Source organism: Mustela erminea, chromosome 6 (genome assembly GCF_009829155.1).
Source record: "Mustela erminea isolate mMusErm1 chromosome 6, mMusErm1.Pri, whole genome shotgun sequence".
Classification (NCBI taxonomy): domain Eukaryota; kingdom Metazoa; phylum Chordata; class Mammalia; order Carnivora; family Mustelidae; genus Mustela; species Mustela erminea.
In genome coordinates this window covers 85367344-85387175 of record NC_045619.1, presented here as the reverse complement: position 1 = coordinate 85387175, position 19832 = coordinate 85367344, and the positions used below count along the sequence as shown (strand labels likewise).

The following is a 19832-nucleotide window of genomic DNA, read 5'->3' as shown; positions in this document are numbered from 1 at the left end:
TGAATGAATATATGTAGAGATCCTAGACGGGTGTCTGCCACCCGATAAGCACTCTCAAGTGCTGGCTCTTAAGGCATTGTCCTTGCCTCTCAAGAAGCTATCCTATCCACCTGACCTACATGGCAGTCAGGGCCATCTTGCTCTTTTGACACTTCAAATGACCCACAGCTCCCGGCTACCTTTTCCTGGAACCATGAGATGAACAGGGTACAAGTTCCTGTATCACAGATTCCTTGCGTGACTCTGGGTAAGTAATATCTACCCTCTGGGTCTCTCTCCCCTAATGCACTTGTAAAGGAAGGTAGCTGGGTCAAAATTGATTTCCAACATCCCAACAAACTCCTTGTTCTGGTTAGCTCAAGTTGAAACTATGTCAGCTTGGGAAGTCGCTTAACCTCTCTGCCTTAGTTTCCTCACCGTAAAATGGGATAATATTAATAACCACCTCCGAGACTGTGCTGATAGTTCAACATGGCAACGCAAACCCGGTTGGCAACGCTTTCCCAGACAGCCTCAGGTTCAGACCCACCCGCCTCCGCCATTCAACGCATGCGCGCTGGAGTCCCTGCCGCTCGCTGGCCGGTTCCCGACTTCCGGTTCCGCCGGGACCCGGAGGCCAGACCGACTAATGGCGGCGTCCATGGAAAAGGCCACCGGGGGCGTTGAAGAGGCCGCGACAGAAGAGGAACCGCGAATTCTGGAACCCGGGGCAGCCCCGTTTGGAAACTTCCCTCATTATTCCCGCTTCCATCCTCCAGAAGAACGGCTCCGCCTCCTGCCCCCGGAGCTGCTTCGCCGGCTCTTTCCTCAGAGTTCCGAAACGAGGCCGATCCTGGGGCTCGACGTGGGGTGTAACTCTGGGGTGAGTGACGGGGGCGGGGGCGGGGTCGGAGGTCGGGGAGCTGGGCGGTTGGCTTCCTCCGCTTTTGCTGGGGCTTTGGTTTGGGCGGGGCATTACACCCACCACGACTTTTCCAGAATGAGTTTAAAGGCGTCGCCTGGGCCAACCCCTTGCTGCAGCTACCGGACCTTCAGGGTCCCACCACTGTTTCTCTTAGGAATCGTGGGGAGGAACAATTTTTAACTCCGTTCCAAATTCCTGCGTCCCTCTCTTGAGTTCGCCCCCTCACGGCCAAACCTCATGTGGGTAGGGCCACCGTATTTGGGCTTCTGGCATTTGCCTTCTGTCCAGCGTGGCTGGCGACCTGGCTTCAGAGAGGGGGCTTCCTGAGACCCACCTTTGGGATCACAGGGTTGGGATTGGTTTCTGGGGAGAGGTGAGCCGGGGTGAAAGAATCATGTCTGGAATTTATTTTTATTTTTATTTTTTTAAGATTTTATTTATTTATTTGACACAGAGAGAGATCACAAGTAGGCAGAGAGGCAGGCGGGGGCGGGGAAAGCAGGCTCCCCGCTGAGCAGAGAGCTCCATGCCGGGCTTGATCCCAAGACCCTGAGATCATGACCTGAGTTGAAGGCAGAGGCTTTAACCCACTGAGCCACCCAGGCGCCCCTCATGTCTGGAATTTAGATTCGAGTACCATATAGTGTAGGATAGACACTGGAGCCAAGTGGATATTTATTTAAAAAGCAGTGTGTTGACCGAGTACAGTGGAGAGGATGAGAGGGAGAATACAGCTTCCTGGCGGAGGAAGACATTGCCACGTCTTCTTACCACAAAGTATTCTTAGGCATAGAGTGATTATAGTGAAATCACATCCAGAATATCAAAATGTATCTCGGACACCTATCTGTAACTACTAGCATATCCTAAAGGAACAGACATCTAACCCTATGATTGCAAATCACAGGCATGTAATAAAAAGTAAGCCTCTATTCCTGACCCTAAATTCTTCTTTCCCCCTACATAGTGGCACCCGCTCTTTATAATTTCTTGGGTATGCATCCAATGTTAACACAAGCATTTATGTATGTATAAATATCCCACCTCTTTTAGCTTTATACATAGTAACACACTTTTTCACCTTGCTTTTCACTTGATAATTTGGAGGTCACCTATGTCACTACATTTTTTTAGCAGCTTCAAAATTGTATGGATGTACCATAATTTATAGGGTGCTTTATTCACATTTCTAAAACTCCCAGGTCCCACTCTGGACTGATTGAGGATCTGGGGTGATTGAGCCCTTGAGTCTTTTTTTTTTTTTTTTTTAAGATTTTGTTTATTTATTTATTTGACAGAGAGAGAGAGAGCGCACAAGCTAGGGGAGCGACAGGGAGAGGGAGAAGCAGACTCCCCTATGGACAGAGAGCCTGATGTGAGGCTCCATCCCAGGACCCTGGGATCATGATCTGAGCCTAAGGCAGATGCTTAACTGACTGAGCCACCCAGGCACCCCTGTATTTTCTTTTTTAAGCTTCTTGGGTGTTCTGAGATTGGGGAATTGAGGATGGAGAGGGTGAAGAGATGTGGAGAAGGGACTGAGGTGACAAAATGACTAGTCAAATTGGCATACCCAAGATCATAGAGGAAGAGGGAGTAAACAAAGATAGAATCATACAAATGGGGAGAAAATTAAGCAGCATAGTATAGGACCTTCCTACTCAAAATGTGGTCCTTGATCTGTAGCATCAGTATGACTTGGACACTTACTAGAAATGCAGACTCTCAGGGTGCCTGGGTGACTCTGACAGCTAAGAGTCCGACTCTTGGTCTCAGGTCAGGTCTTGATCTCAGGGTTGTGAATTCAAGCCCCACATTGGGCTGTATGCTAGGTATAGAGCCTACTTAAAAAACAAACAAACAAAAAGACCAAAAAAACCTAGAAATACAGGGGCACCTGGGTGGCTCAGTGGGTTAAGCCTCTGCCTTCTGCTCAGGTCATGATCTCGGGGTCCTGGGATCAAGTCCTCCATTGGGCTCTCTGCTCAGCGTGGAGCCTGCTTCCCCTCTCTCTCTGCCTCCCTCTCTGCCTACTTGTGATCTCTGTCAAATAAATAAATAAAATCTTAAAAAGAAAAAACAACTAGAAATACAGAACCTCAGTTCCCCTCCCCCACAGTCTACTAAATCAGCATCTTTAATAAGATCCATAGGTGATATGCATGTCATTAATTATTAATACACATATTAAAATATGAGTAGCCTGGTATAGAGGAAAGAACCTAATGTAGCCTAAATCATTCCATATACTAACTATGTGACATTGGACAATCATTAGCCTCTGAATCATAATTTTTAAAATGTAGAATTTTTTGTGAACTATGCCACACATGCAGAAAACATAAATTTATACTTTATGAATTATTATAATGTTGACGCCTTTATGACAGTTGTCCAGATCAAGAATAAAACATTGTCATAGGAATCCCTCATATCACTACCCCTGTTCATAAACCCCCCTCTCCATCCAGAGGTAAAAACTAGTCTGACATTTATTATTATTTACTTACTTTTCTTTTCTTTCCTTTTTTTTTTTTTAAGATTTTATTTATTCATTTGACAGACAGAAGTCACAAGTAGGCAGAGAGGCAGGCAGAGAGAGAGAGGAGGAAGCAGGCTCCCTGCTGAGCAGAGAGTCTGATGCAGGGCTCAATCCCAGGACCCCAGGATCATGACCTGAACTGAAGGCAGAGGCTTTAACCCACTGAGCCACGCCAGTGCCCCACTTGCTTATCTTTATAGCTCACTATTTTTGTATCCCTAAGCAATGTAGTTTAATCTTGCCCATTTTTGAACTTCATATAAATGGAAGGTTGCCATGTATTTTATTTTGTGTCTTGCTTTTTCACTCAGCATTGTATATTTGTGAGAGTCATCTATATTGATACACTGAGCTGAATTCCTTCATTTGTAACTGCTATTTAGAGCACCCTAATTAATATACCACATTTATTTATCCATGCTGCTATTATTGGACATTAGGAGTTTTCCCGCCACACTTTCTTCACCTGCAGAAAGGGCATGAATATTTTCTTTACAGAATTGTTGCACAGAGCAAATGAGGTGATACATAAAAATGCCTTGAAAAAGTGGATTAGAACAACACAAATTTGAATTGGTTATAATGGTTATAGAAGTCATCATTAGAGAAGGGAGATGGTGACTTGTTTACAAGTCAGAAAGGTGCTGAGTTGGTAAAAATCACAAATCATTAGACTTGGCTAGAAGGAAGATCAGCAGGGACTTTGGGGAGTAATGGGTGCAGAAGCAAAGGAAATCCCAGAACGGGGTGGTGAAGCATAAGCCAGGTAATAATATTGAGGCTGTAGAGTGAAGGCTAAATAAGGAATCTTTGGAATCCAGACTTACCCAACCACAAGTCTGAAAAGCAGATTTTTGTAATACGGTGCTTGCTGTGTTCTTCACCTTCCTGATAAGGAACACTGGTTATTACCTTGGAACTCTTTGTTCCTCCCTGGGATCTGAGATACCAAAAAAGAAAGGAGAAAAAAGTGAGTTTACCAGCATATTACTTAAGCTGGAAAAGACTGCTCTCGGCTCCTTTTTTCACTCATTTGGGTGTAACTTTAAGCCATACAACCCAATGTACCATCAATGTCAGGAAAGTATAGAGAGGACACATTATAGCCGGAGACCCCTGGAGGGTGCTGAGAATCTGCTCTGTGGAAAACTTTCTTGGCAACCTCCTTAGTCTAGTAGCTTCACATCCTATAAAGCCAAGAGTATGTAACAGTCTGATGGGATGATGAGAAATAGAGGTTTTTCTTCTATTCACTGGTTGAGAGCTGCAATGACAAAGCTCTTCTGGATTTCTCTAGGATCTGAGTGTGGCTCTATACAAACACTTCCTTTCCCTACGTGATGGGGAGACCTGCTCAGATGCCTCAAGAGAACTCCACCTACTCTGCTGCGACATAGATCCAGTCCTGGTGGAGCGAGCTGAAAAAGAATGCCCTTTTCCTGATGCCCTGACCTTTATCACCCTGGACTTTATGAATCAAAGGACCCGGAAAGTTCTCTTGAGCTCTTTCTTAAGCCAATTTGGACGTTCAGTTTTTGACATTGGCTTCTGCATGTCAGTAACCATGTGGATTCATCTGAACCACGGGGACCATGGCCTGTGGGAGTTCTTGGCCCACCTTTCCTCCCTTTGCCGCTACCTCCTTGTGGAGCCACAGCCCTGGAAGTGTTACCGGGCAGCTGCACGGCGTCTCCGGAAGCTGGGTCTTCATGATTTTGACCACTTCCGTTCCCTTACCATCCGAGGTGATATGGCCAGTGAGATTGTGCAGATCTTAACCCAGGACCATGGCATGGAATTAGTTTGCTGCTTTGGCAACACCAGCTGGGACCGAAGCCTTCTGCTCTTCAGGGCAAAAGAAACCAGAGACTCATCCAATTCCTGAATTACTGACAGAGGAAGGGAAAGAAAGGAATAGATTAGGCTACTGGAGACAGTGAGATGGGACGGTGGGAAGACCAGGAAAGAGGTATTGAAAGGGCGTTTTACTAAGAATTAAGTTAACTTAATTCATGATTGTGAGGCAGCCTCAAAAGGTGGCAGATTTTGGCAAATCTAGGATTTGGTGCACATTTTGGCAAAATGTGCAGGACATGCATTTGAAAGAATCAGTATCTATTTCCTACTGTTTGAGTTCATCCTGGAAGGATTAGTGTGGAGCAATGAGCTGGGCTGTCCAGATTGAGATGGCCTAGAGAAAGTGATCATGGTTCTAGGATATGGAAGGGGCTGCTTTTAATGGTTGGAGACGTAGACCAGGTTAGCCTTAGAATGTGTCAGGTCCATGGGCAACTTGAATCCAATCTGGCTTCTTCAGGCATTTCTGAATTTATTCACCCTGCCTTTAGGCAAAACCTCACAATACAATCTGGAAAGAAGAGTCACTGGCCTGGCTAAAGGAGAGGCTTGGTAAGAAAAACATCTTATCTTTCCAGAGCAGGTCAAGTGTCCAACATGCTCTGGCTCAGCACAGCAGGTAACAGATACTGGCCAAAATGAACTGACTAGCATTTATAAAATGTTTAAAAGATTTAAATTATGAACCCAATATCCAGCTGGTCCAAAAGAAATTAATGAAGTGGGATTGTATAATTATGTATAATAAAAGTGACTTGAGTATGATTGAGAATGTCCTGTGATTCTGGCATTGGTAGGAAACTTCTGCTTTTAACCACTCCCATCCAGGGAAGGTTTCAGCTAAGAAAAAGAACCTCACCCAAGCTCAGAATGGAAAATACACCAGAGAGTAAGTTAATTCAGGACTTTTTTCATTAGCATCCTCTGCCAAAGCATACCAGTATAGGGGTGGGAATATGTGCAGGGAAGCAGGCATAAAATGCAGTCTACAGTTGGATGACTTCAGCATAAATGCTGTGGAATTGGTGTCACTGATGTCTGTCAGGTTTTTGACACCTGTGACTTGAGTCCAAGGGAAAGTGGAAGATGGAGAAAGATTTGTTTGGTGGAGAGAAGATGAGAAAACAAAATATAGCTAAGAAGGGAGACTAGATTGATGAGCTTCAAAATCCTTAAGGTCCTATTATTTTCTGAAGTTATAGAAGGAGGAGTAGGGAATAAGAGAGTCTGAACCACCAGTTCGACATTGGATCTCTTGCTGGAGAAGTTAGAAAAGTTCCTGCTAGAGAATTTGAGCTTTATACATGACAGAGCAACAACTAGTGCAGTCCCTAAACAGCAGAACAGAACCAAAACCTTCATTTAGGAAAACCAGTTTTTCTATTTTGTGCAGGATAATTACGTGGTTGGTGCCATTTCCAATCTCAGACTCCAGTACTACTTTTCAATCTTTTTATATTCCAGTTCCTGATCACTTTCACCCTAGTGACTCTTCTAGACTTTTACCCTTCTACAGGTTCTTGACTATATCCCAGCTCCATTCATCTAAGCAGATGACCTTAGCCACCAACCAGCGCCATTCTTGTTTGCTGTGTCAGAAAATCTTTCTTGCCCTCTATCTTAAACCCCTTCATCTTCCCTCCTTTTCACTTCTGAACTTACCCAGTGAGCTTTTACCCAGATAATCTCTGCCCGAATTCCTGATCCCAACCTCTACTGCCTCTCCCCAACTGTGTTTTTTTGAGGATTCCCTTGGGTGTCTCCTTGGTCTCATTGACTCCTTCCTGTCCACCTGCCAGCATGCTCAGTTCTCTCTCATCTTAAAAACCAACTTTTCCTCTGTCCAGTCTCCCTTCAAGTTTATTCAGTCTCTCCCCCTCTATCTCTTTACCACCAAACATGAGCAAAGTCCTTGAAAGAATAAACCCCAGAGCCGCTGCTCTCTGATTTCCCATTCATCAGTGACCCCCTTATTGCCAAATCCTGAGGCCTTGTTCAGTCTTCCCTGGGTCAAGGCAGTAGTCACTACTGACCCCTTCTTCTTTGAACTGCTTTTCCTTGGTTTCTTCACCATGCCCTTAACCATTTTTCTCTTCCTATCTCTTAGTTTTTCTCTACTCTTGAAGGACTTCAAGTTTTAATTGAACTTCAGTTACCTGGAGAGTCCTGGTTTCATCTCCAGAAACAGTGATTCCAGTTAGGAATGGGGTCTGGCAATCCGTTTGGCTTGATTAGATTTGGGTTTTTTTTTTGTTTTTTGTTTTTTTTTTTTTGCTAAAATTTAAAAAAATTTTTTAAAAATTGTGCTAAAATGCATATACCATAAAATTTACCATTTTAACTGCTTTTAAGTGTGTAATTCCATAGCATTAAATACATTCACAATGAAGAGTCAGCTTTTTGTTAAAAAACCCCAGGTGACTCTGTTGCAAACCAAAATAGACCACACTTTGATTGCTTAGGGTTCCTTAGGGTCCATCCAGTCCACTTCTACTTGGGTGAGTTCCTCCACTCCCCTACCTTTAGCAACCACCTATGTGCTGATCACTCCCAAATATATTGGTGGCCCTACCTCCACAGTTGTAGGTTAATATTTTTCCTGTTTTGTAGTCATACCATCCTAGATAGTTGTTAGTCGCCTCAGAGTCAACATATCCCAAACTCATTACCCTCATTCCAAACCTAATCCTATCTGTGGCCTCCACCCATTCTCAATCTGCAAACTTCAGTCGTCTCTTCACTATACCCCCCCTTCACTGACAAAGTCACAAAGTCCAGTAAATTCTACCCATAACATGTAAATGCCATTTATTCCATCCCAGGTGGCTGGTGCCTACCAGGCATTTCTGTGTTAAGTCATCTACCCTTTAACCCCTACTGCCAGTTTTCCCTTCCTCAGATATCTAGTTATGCCAGTATTTTTTTTTTAAAGATTTTATTTATTTGATAGAGAGAGAGATCACAAGTAGCCAGAGAGGCAGGCAGAGAGCCGGGGGGTGGGGGGAGCAGGCTCCCTGCTGAGCAGAGAGCCCGATGTGGGGCTCGATCCAAGGACCCTGGGATCATGACCTGAGCTGAAGGCAGAGGCTTAACCCACTGAGCCACCAGACACCCCTAGTTATGCCAGTATTATGCTTAAAAACCTTCAGTGGTTTCCTAGTGCCTAGAGTCCTGTCCTTTATCCAGTGCCTGAACCATTGTTGTTCAATAGTAGCCACTTGCTATTTAAAATTTAAATGAAGTAAAATGAAATAAAATTTAAAGTTTAGCTCTTCAGTCATACTAGCCACATTGCAGGTGTTCAATAGGCGATGTGACTAGTGGCTCCTTCATTAGTACAGATTTAGACCATTTCCATCACTGCAAAAAGGTATATTGAGCAGCACTGGTCTTAATGCTTTTCCTCCTCACATCAGTCACACTGAACTCTCATACCACCCTGTCAGACTTGCCATGTCCTTTCATACCTATGAGACGTAGCATAAACTCCCTCTGTTTCCCTTCTTTCTCCCCCAGCTCTGGCACCTTGCAACCTGGTTGAACCGTTTGTACTAAAAGATGGCTCAAATGTTATATTTTGTCAGAAATCTTCCCCCCCAACTCCTGTACACTTTGCATTTGTTACTACATTCTAGTGGGGACTTTGTGTGGAAGCCTCTATTATAGTATTTACCTCATTATATTATAATTATTTATATGGCTCTGCCCCCCCACATAAGACTGATCTCCTCAAGCCTGACTAATCTTTGCATGTTGAGGCCTAACACAATGGCTGACACATGGCAGGTAGCTGAGAAGTACTTGTTGAATTAATATATGAATGAACAAAAGAGAAATGGACCTGGATTCAAGTACTGAGAAGAAAAGGGAGATCTGTTATTGGGCAGAAAACTGCCCAGGAAACTGAAATGGGGAGAAATTAGAAAATTGAGAGAGAAAGAGATAAGCTTAGCCTTTGGCATGGAAGTTTGAGGTATATTTTCTCAAACATATCTTTGCAATAAAATGTCCATTTGGGGTCCCTTGTGGCTCAGTCAGTTAATCATCTGACTGGCTCAGGTCATGATCCCAGGGTCCTGGGATTGAGCCCCCATGTTGGGCTCTCTGTGCAGTAGGGAGTTGGCTTCTCCCTCTTCCTCTGCCCTCCCCCACCCCCCGCTCATGTTCTGTCTCTCAACTAAATCTTTAAAAAATAAAAATAAATAAATGTCCATTCCAAGGCCTGGTTTGGGCATCTAGATAGTAAGACTAGATAGAAAAATTTGGAAGTCAGTCATATACAGTGATTGAGGTTTAAAGAGTAGTAAATTCCAAAAATACATGGATATGATGAAAGGACCAGATCCTAAGTCTGAGGGCCGCCAGTAGTTACTGAGTTTGGGGGTGGGGGAGAGGGAAGGAAGAACCAAAAGAGGTCTGGTTAGAAACAGGGGAACAGAAAAAAAGAGATAATAATATATCACCATGTGCCAAACAGCATCACAAAGCCAAAGCAGAGCTGGGCTTTGAACCTAGGCAGTGCAGTGGCAGAGTCTGGGCCTCGGCTACCATGCCTTGAGATGTCACAGAAATCCAAGACTGGGAAGAGACTCCAGAATGCCAGTGTAAAAGAGCATGAGCTTTGGAGTTACTGTGCTTCCTTAAGTCAAGCGTTCAAACCTGAGAATAGGAGACCCAAGCAGGTAACTCTCAGCTATTCCAGGTAGTCTTTGATATGCCCTCAGAGAAGTCAGGGCTAATTCTAGGTTGAGCACTACTCTAGGTTGAGTACCTGAGTAGCACCCCTGCTGCTGGCTACCTTTTAAACAGACTTGGCCAGCCTGAGCGTTTTGGAAAAGCAGTCAGCGGCTACACAGAGCACACACAGACACTGTTCTAATTAGTTCTAATTACGTTCTCACTGTACCTTTGACTCGCCAGCTACCCTGATCTTCCCCTGAATTCCTGAAATTCCCAATCTGCCCCTAACTTTGATCCCTGAGTAGGACCTCCAAAAAGTGGGTTTCAGTCTGTCTCATGCTTAGGAGGTGGGGATTCCAAGGCCAGCTTCAGAATGTATTAAGATCCTGAGATCAGTCTGATCCTTCTCAGCCCCACGAGATCAAGTTTGACCCAGGAACAGTGCAGTGGAAAGAAAAATCCGGTTTGGCATCGAGATCTGTAACTCATTGCATAACCACCCTGTTCAAGTCACTTAACCTCTCTGAACCTCAGTTTACTCATCAGTGCAACCAAAATCACAAGACCTTCCTTTTCCTGTGCCCAAATGAACTGGAGCGTGTACAGGTATTTTACAGAATATAAAGTATTAAAACGAAACAAGGTGCTGTGACACTCTATAAGCATGCCACAGACTACGACTATGTTGTACTAAAAGCTTATGAGAGGGCGCCTGGGTGGCTCAGTGGGTTGGGCCGCTGCCTTCGGCTCAGGTCATGATCTCGGAGTCCTGGGATCGAGTCCCGCGTCGGGCTCTTTGCTCAGCAGGGAGCCTGCTTCCTCCTCTCTCTCTCTCTGCCTACTTGTGATCTCTCTCTGTCAAATAAATAAATAAAATTTAAAAAAAAAAAAAGCTTATGAGAAAAACATCTCATCTCTGTAGAAAGCGTCTTACTGTCTCTAATAATTTGTTTTTTAGGACAAGGAAGTAATGAGTTCAGCTTTAGCACTACAGAGCATTTTAAAGGAAGCAATGCTGGGAGGGAATTATTGTTGCTGATGGAAATGAGGCCAATTTATGATGGTCTCAGAGTGATCACAGTGGTTACAGATGCGAATTTACCTACCTGTCTGTAAATTTTAAGGATACTTTGGAAACCTTGTGACTCTACAGCTGGTGCTCTTTTCCCTTCACCAGGGCAGTGCAAAGAAATGTATATAAGGCTGTGGCAGGTTGAATAATGGTCCCCTAAGATGTTCGCATCCCAATCCCTGGAACTTGTGAATGCTACCTTAGGTAGCAAAAGGGACTTTGTAGATGTGTACAGATGTGTAGATACATAGATTAATGATTACAGATTTTCCAGTTGAAAGATTAATCTGGATTATCCAGATGGGTCCTAAATGTAATCACATGTGTCTTTATAAGAGGGAGGCAACGGGAGATTTGACCACAGCAGGAGAGAGAATGATAGAAGCAGGAGGTTGGAGTGATGTGAAGAAGGGTTGTGGGCCAAGAAATGCAGGTAAAAAAGGCAAGAAAATGGATTCTCCATTTCCTTGGTAAGGAGTGCAGTCCTGCCAACACCTTAATTTTAGACTTCTGATCTCCAGCACTGTAAGAAAATAAATTTGTGTTGTTTTAAACCAGTAAGTTTGTAATGATTTGTTAACAACAGAAACAGGAAACTAATACAGGGGCTCTGACCAGCAGTGAGACTAGACTACAAGCCAAGTGGCACCTGTCCCAAATAACTTCTTAATGGCAGAAAATGGCCCCCGTGACCAAAGCAATAGGCCGGGGCTCCATCTACATGGTTAACTGAGGACTCCTCAATCACTTCAGCTTCTGAACCTGACCTCTTCTATTGGCTGAGCAGTGGCCTGACCTATTGAAAGGAACCATTGTATTTCAAGTCTGTAGCAGTTACTTTCAAAGAGGTATAGTGTTCATAATCCATGAAGGTACGGATTGTAGACTGGCCCATGAGAGCCTTTGGAGACAATGAGACTGTCTTTGGCTCCAAGAGATCATCTTATTTATGCTCAAACCAGCATAATGTAGGAGCCAACACTAAGCATGATGAGCCTTCTTGAGGACAAGAATCGACAATGGTCCTGGATATTCTTTAACTTAAGAAAATATATATATTTATGTATGTATATATATGTGTGTGTGTGTGTGTGTACACACACACACACACCTCTAACGTGTGTGTGTGTGTATATATATATATATATATATATATATATATAAATCCAATATTTCTAAAAATGATCATTTCAACATGCGGTCAGTATACAAATTATTAATGAGATACATTACATTATTTTTTTATTCCATCCTATATGCAGCCAATGCATACATTTATGTGGCAAATCAAGAAGTATTTTATCAAATTCCTTCCATTTACCCAGTGTGCTTTTAGCTGTTTTAGGGGTAGGAAAAAGTAGATGAAAGAACCTGGACTTCCAAAGGTTATATTTGATTCATTCAGCAAATATGTTAAAGTTGAGTAAAGGAGAGTCTCAAACAAGGCAGCACGTGATTGTGTGAGCTTCAGCAAAGGAAAGATCTTTGTGGGCTACAGTGGGCATGGAAGACTTTCTAGCTGATATGGGATTTGAGCTGTTCCTGAAAGGAATACAGCTTTTGCAGTGATGGACAAGAGGGAAAGGCACATGCCCTGTGAGCCTGGAGAAAGGAACCTTTCAACAAAGGTACAAAGGAATGGGTACTGTGTACATTGAGAACAGACCAACTGTTGTATAACGGAGATGTCATTCTGAGCAGTAGTGAGAAATGACAGTGGTCTTTGCCATTTAAGTCTATTTTGGATGAAATATTTAAAGTAAAAAGAAAACCCATAAACATACTAGAAAAAAAGTTTTTAAAAAAAGGTACTTTCTAAACATAAAAAGCCTAAAAGCCATCAGGGAAAAGACCAATAAATATGGCAAAGGAAAAAAAAATACAGTGAAGTCAGAAGACGCACTACCAGCTAGGAAAACAGTTTGTGGTACACGTGACAAAGGGTAAATTTCGTTAAAACAACGCTGTTAGAAAAGACATTCACAAAAAACAATAATGGCAGATGAACACCTGAAAACTTGTTTAGTGTTACCAATTATATGCAAATAAAAACAATGCAAGAATATTTCAGCACTTACAACAATATTCACAAACTTTTTAAACAGCGATGGTGGGGCGCCTGGGTGGCTCAGTGGGTTAAGCCTCTGCCTTCGGCTCCGGTCATGATCCCAGGGTCCTGGGATCGAGCCCCGCATCAGGCTCTCTGCTCAGCAGGGAGCCTGCTTCCTCCTCTCTCTCTCTGCCTACTTGTGATCTGTCTCTGTCAAATAAATAAATAAATAAATAAATCTTTAAAAAAATAAAAATAAAAATAAACCGTGATGGTGAGAATGTGGGGAGGTGGGTATTCTTACACCCTGTTAGTGGGGATGGTAAATTAGCATGACCGTGTGGAAGGCAACTTGTCAATATTTATCAAAACATACACTGCACATACCCAGGAATTCCACTGCTAGGAATTTGTTCTGTGGATATGCTCACAGAAATATGCAAGGATGTATGTACAACATTATCCATTACAGTTGTCTGATGAAATTGAGAAGCTGGCAACAATCTAAATGCCCACCAGTAGGAAACAAATAATATGGTACAGCCATAAATGGATTACTATGCAGTTGTTAAAAAGAACAAGATAGATCTATCCATGTTAAAAATAGAACGGTCTCCAAGGTATTTTAAGTGCAAGATGTAAGGTGCAGAACAGAATGAATGGTAAGATTCCACTTTTGTACCTTTTAAAAAGAATATATACATAGGAGGTAATAAAACATCTAAAAGTGAAAGATGAAAGAATAGCAGTTATGAGCATATTTAGTCATACTGAAGAATCAACCGGAAAGTTAAAATGGCTCATTACTTGAGGTGGGAAATGCAGCACATAATTGCTCTTGTATTATTTGATTTGTTAACCATATACACATGATGCTTTTTAAAAATAATGAATTTTAGGGGCACCTGAGTGGCTCAGTGGGTTAATTAAGCCTCTGCCTTCGGCTCAGGTCCTGATCCCAGGGTCCTGGGATCGAGTCCCGCATTGGGCTCTCTGCTCAGCAGGGAGCCTGCTTCCCCCTCTATCTCTCTGCCTGCCTGCCTCTCTGCCGACTTGTGATCTCTCTATCAAATAAATAAATAAAATCTTTTAAAAAATGAATTTTAAATGTTTTAAAATTAAATTAAGCAATATCTTTCTAAAAATAGCTTTCTAAAAGAATTCTCATCCCCTGTTGCCCCATGCACCTGACTGACTTGTCCCTTACAGCATAGTAAAAATTCTTGAAAAAGTTTAAATACTCCCTACTTTGTACATCTTTCTCAACCCTTCAAAATTTGGTTTTGTCAAAGTCACCAATGATGTGGTTAAAGTCAGCAAGTATGTCTCAGTCCTGATCCCACCTGAGCTTAGTAATATCAGGAACTTCTTTTTTTTTTTTTTTTTTGGAAACCCCTTGGGCTCTGGAGACAGCACTCAACCAGTTGTCTTCCTCGTTCTCTAGAGGCCTCTCTCTAATGTTGCTGTTTTTTAGGGTTCTGCTCCAGTCTCTCTTTCCACACGTGATCTCCACTCCATGGCTCCAGTTACCACCTATGTTCTAATGTTCTTGTGCCATACAAATCTTTTATCTCTAGTCCAGATCTCTCTCCTGAGCTTCAGAATTTCTTATCCAACAGCTTTATACATTAATACTTTCCAACCTTTTCCATATCGTGGCACACATAAAGAATGATGGTATTTTCATGGCAACACAGTTTACCAAGACCGATGTCTTTTCCGAGGAATTTCATGCTGCCATGAGGGCTAAGAAAATATGTAGCACATCTATACCCTCTTCCTGAGGCACAGCAGTTGGGAAGCTCTTACCTCTGGCACAAACATTTCCACTTGGACATCCCCCAGGCATTTCAGTGTGAACATATTTGGAAGTGAGCATATCATCTCCCAAAACTGCTGTTCCTCCACTGTTTGCCATTTTAGTGAGTGGCCCTCCCATCTGCAAGTTACCCAGTCTGGAAGTCTTGGCTTAGCTCTCTGTTTCCCTCCCCTTCCAAGCCCAAGACCTGCCGACTCTGCTACTCTTTATTTCTTGAAGTGATCTCCTCTCCATCACCACTATCACTTTCCTAGTCCAGAGTACATCATTTCTCATTTTTCCCCTCAATTACTATAAAAACTTTGTCTCTTCTCCGACTTCAATCTTGCTTTCTCTCTAAACCATTCTCCACATTGCTACCACAGTAATCTTTCTAAAATGCAATTCTGATTCTGTCAACTCCCGGCTTAAAACCATTCAAAGGACTGATGGGAGCAGTGATCTACCGGTCACTCATCAGCACCACATGCACCATTAGGCTACGCTACCAAACTGTTTTACTACTAGCAGCTTCTAGCAACAAGAGGCCTAAGAGACCCAGCCTGTTTTATAACAGACAGCTCAAGTAAAAACCAATATGTGATGGGGTGCCTGAGTGGCTCAGTCAGTTGAGCATCCAACTCTTGGTTTCAGCTCAGATCATGATCTCAGGGTCGGGAAGTTGAACCCCACATGGGATTCCGAGTTCAGCAGGTAGTCTGCTTCAGATTCTGTCCCTCCCCCTCCTTCTGCCCCCCCCCCCCCCGCCCCCGGCTCTCTCTCCCTCTCTAAAATAAATAAATCTTTTTGGAAAACCAACCATGGGACTTCTGTATAATTTTTAATAATTTAAGTGAATACCACTGAGGAATTAAAAGTGTCTTAAGGCCCATCAAAGACAGAAAGTGATCATGGGATAATAGTAGTTATACCTCATTTACCTCCTGTCAGTGAAAATGAAGGTTTATAAAGTATGGTGAATCTGCCAAAATCTGAACGCCTAAACTTCCAAATGTACAAGAGCCTTTGAATAAGGAGGGCAGATACTTGCTCTGACAAGTGCAGATGTTCTGGCTGTGGTTTTTTTTTTTTTTTTAAGGGTAAACATCTAAATGAAAAGTTAAAAAATCCAGATGGTCTGTTTATTTCCCAAAATTTAGTTATTTGAAAAGATCCCAAAATAGTTAGAAATGTTTGGCATACTATTAAGGTTTTTCTACACTGTGCTTTTGGAATGCGGTAGATACATGGAGTCTTACAGGCTTTTTAAGCCCTGTGAGGAAAAGTTCATGTCTAAATTTTGGTGTACCCAGGACTAGCCCTCTGATCCCTATTCAATAAATATTGGATGATTGAATAAGAATTAATTAATGCTGCAAGTTTCCAAAAATGCCACTATCTATCATCAAGCTCCCTAAAGACTCCACCAAAACACTATTAGAATATAATGGCTCAGTCAGTTATGCGTCTGCCTTCAGTTCAGGTCATGATCCCAGGCTCCTGGGATGGAGCCCTTGCATTGGGCTTCTCACTTAGCAGGGAGACTGCTTCTCCCTGTCACTCTGCCTGCTATTCTGCCTGCTTATGATCTCTCTCTGTCAAATAAATAAAATCTTTAAACAAAAACAAGCAAACAAAAAACTATTAGAATAAATGACTAATAGGGGCACCTGGATGGCCCAGTCAGTTAAGCATCTGACTTTGGCTCTGGAAATGGAGTCAGAGTCTTGGGATCAAGCCCCGTGTCTGGCTCTGCACCCAGTGGGGAGTCTGTTTGTCCTTCTGTCTCTGCCCCTCTTCTAGTCATGCTCTCTCCATCTCTCTCTCAAATAAATAAATAAAATCTTTTTTAAAAAGATAAGTGACTAATAAATTCCATAAAGTTTCAGGATATACACTTAATATATAGAAAGCTGTTGTGTTTTTATAACACTAATAACAAACTATCAGAAAGAAATTTAGAAAACAATCCCATTCACAATTACATCAAAAGAATAAAATACCTAGACATAAATTTAACCGACGAAGTAATAAGACTTGTACTCCGAAGACTGTAACACATTGATGAAATTGAAGAAGACATAAATAAATGGAAGGATACACCCTGCTCATGAATTGGAAGAATTAATATTGTTAAAATGTTTATATTAGCCAAAGCAATCTACAGATTCAATGCAATCCAATGACATTTTTCACAGAAATAGAACAATAATCCTAAAATTTGTATGGAACCACAGAAACCACCAAATAGCCAAAGCAATCTTGAGAAAGAACAAAGGTGGGTAACATCACACTCCCTGCTCCCTGATTTCAAACTATACTACAAAGCTGAATGGTACTGTCACAAAACAGATACAAAGGCCAATGGAACAGAACTGAGAACCGAGAAATCAATCCACACATAATACGATTATTAAACTACAACAGAGGAGGCAAGAATATACAACAGGGAGGGAAAAGATCATCTCTTCAATAAACGGTGTTGGGAAAATGTACAATAATATGCAAAAAAATGAAACTGAACCCCTATCTTAACATCGTACAAAAAAATCAACTCAAAATGGATTAAAGACTTGAATGTAAGGCCTGAAGCCTTACATGAGCAATTAGTTCCCTGACATCAGTCTTACCAATATTTTGGGGGATCTGACTCCGCAGGCAAGGGCAACAAAAGCAAAAAAATAAACAAATGGGACTATATCAAACTAAAAACCTGTTTGCACAGTAGAGCAAGTTCTCAAGAAAACAGAAAGGCAACTTACTGAATGGAAGAAAATATTTGCAAGTCATATATGTGATAAGGGGCTAATTTCTAAAATATATAAATAGCAGGGGCACCTGGGTGGCTCGGTTGGCTGAGCATCTGCCTTCCACTCATGTTGCGGTCTCAGGGTCCTGGGATTGAGTCCCGCGTGGGGCTCCCTGGTCAGCAGGAAATCTGTTTCTCTCTCTCTCTCTCTTTCTGCAGCTCCCTCTGCTCTCCCTCTACTTGTGCTCTCTCAAATAAATAGAATTAAAAAAAAAAAATAGAAAAAGCAGGGGTGCCTGAGTGGCTCAGTGGATTAAGCCGCTGCCTTCAGCTCAGGTCATGATCTCAGGGTCCTGGGATCGAGTCCCACATCCGGCTCTCTGCTCAGCAGGGAGCCTGCTTCCCCCTCTCTCTCTGCCTGCCTCTCTGCCTACTTGTGATCTCTCTCTGTCAAATAAATAAATAAAATCTTTAAAAAAAAATAGAAAAAGCAAAAAAAAATCTGATTTAAAATTGGTGGGGGGCAGGGCAAAAAAAGTAAAAAATAAAATGGGCAAATGATCTGAGTGGACGTTTTTCCAAAGACATAGTAATGTCCAAGAAGCACATGAAAGATGCTCAGTATCACCTAACCATCACAGAAATGCACATCAAAGCCATAATAAGATATCACTTCACAGAATGGCTAGTTTCAAAAAAAAAAACAAGAAATAACAAGTGTTGGGGCACCTGGGTGGCTCAGTGGGTTAAGCATCTGACTTTGGCTCAGGTCATGATCTCAGGGTCCTGCAATCGAGCCCTGCATAGGGCTCTCTGCTCAAGTCTACTTGTCCCTCTGCCTCTGCCCTTTCCCCTGATTGTGCTCTTTCTCTCTCAGATAAATAAAATCTTAAAAAAGAAAGAAAGAAAAAGAAAAAAATAACAAGTGATGACAAGGATGTGGAGAAAAGCAATCACTCATGTCCTGTTGGTGAGAATGTAAACTGGTACAGCCACCATGGAGAACAGTATGGAAGTTACTTAAAAGGTTTAAAAGGGGACACCTGGATGGCTCAGTTGGTTAAGCAGCTGCCTTCGGTTCAGGTCAAGATCCCAGTGTCATGGGATCGAGTCCCACATCGGGCTCCTTGCTCGGCAGGGAGCCTGCTTCTCCCTCTGACTCTGCCTGCCACTCCGTCTGCCTGTGCTCTCTCTCTGACAAATAAATAAAATCTTTAAAAAAAAAAAAGTTTAAAAGAACTACCCTATAATCCAGCAATTCCATTCTGGATTTTTATTCCAAGAAAACCAAACATCCCCATATTCACTGTAGCATTATTTACAAGCCAAGATATGGAACAACCTAAGTATCCATCGATAAATGAGTGAATAAATAAGATGTGGAGGGTGTGTGTGTGTGTGTGTGTGTGTGTGTATAAAATACACACACACAATGGAATACTACTCTGCCATAAAACAGAATGAAATCTTGCCGCTTGCAGCAATAAGGATGGACCTTGAAGGTATTATGCTAAGTCCAGTAAGTCAAAAAAAGACAAATACCCCATGATTTAACTTACATATGGAATCTGAAAAACAAAACAAACAAAATGGGACATATAGATACAGAGAACAGACTGGTGGTTGCCAGAAAAGAGGACGGTAAGAGGGTGGGCAACATGCTTGAAGGGAATCAAGAGGTTTAAACTCCCAATTATAAAATAAATAAGTAATGGGGACACATTTTATAACATGAGGATTATGGTCAACATTGTATTAACTTTGGTGACACATGATAACTAGACTGGTGATCATTTTGCAGTATATATAAATGAGTCACTATGTTGTATACCTGAAACTAATATGATAATATATTTCAGTCATAATACTTCAATTTTTAAAAAAGATAAGGTGAGCTTTCTCAGAAATGAAAACATGTTCACGAAGAGATCTGCACAAGAACAGCCCTATTCTAATAACCCCAAAACTGGGAAACACCCAAATAAACATCAACTGGAGAATGGATAAACAATTGTGATATATTCATACAATGAAATAATACTCAGTGACAAAAAAAGAAAAGATTCACATTAGTGAAAAACATTACTAAGCTAAAGAATATTGACACAAAAAGAGCGCATACTATTTGATCACACTTATGTGAAATCCAAGAACAGCCCAAACTATGGTGACAGAATTCA

General features: G+C 42.1%; 1 protein-coding gene across 1 annotated transcript; it reads left to right on the top strand.

Moving 5' to 3' along the window:
* The first annotated feature begins 577 nt into the window (after positions 1 to 577).
* Positions 578 to 5495, top strand: BCDIN3D (BCDIN3 domain containing RNA methyltransferase). The gene is given in 3 exon segments (XM_032348139.1): positions 578 to 862; positions 4744 to 5309; positions 5311 to 5495. Coding segments are annotated over 3 exon segments (876 nt in total). The 5' UTR covers positions 578 to 628; the 3' UTR covers positions 5387 to 5495.
* Positions 5496 to 19832: the final 14337 nt, after the last annotated feature.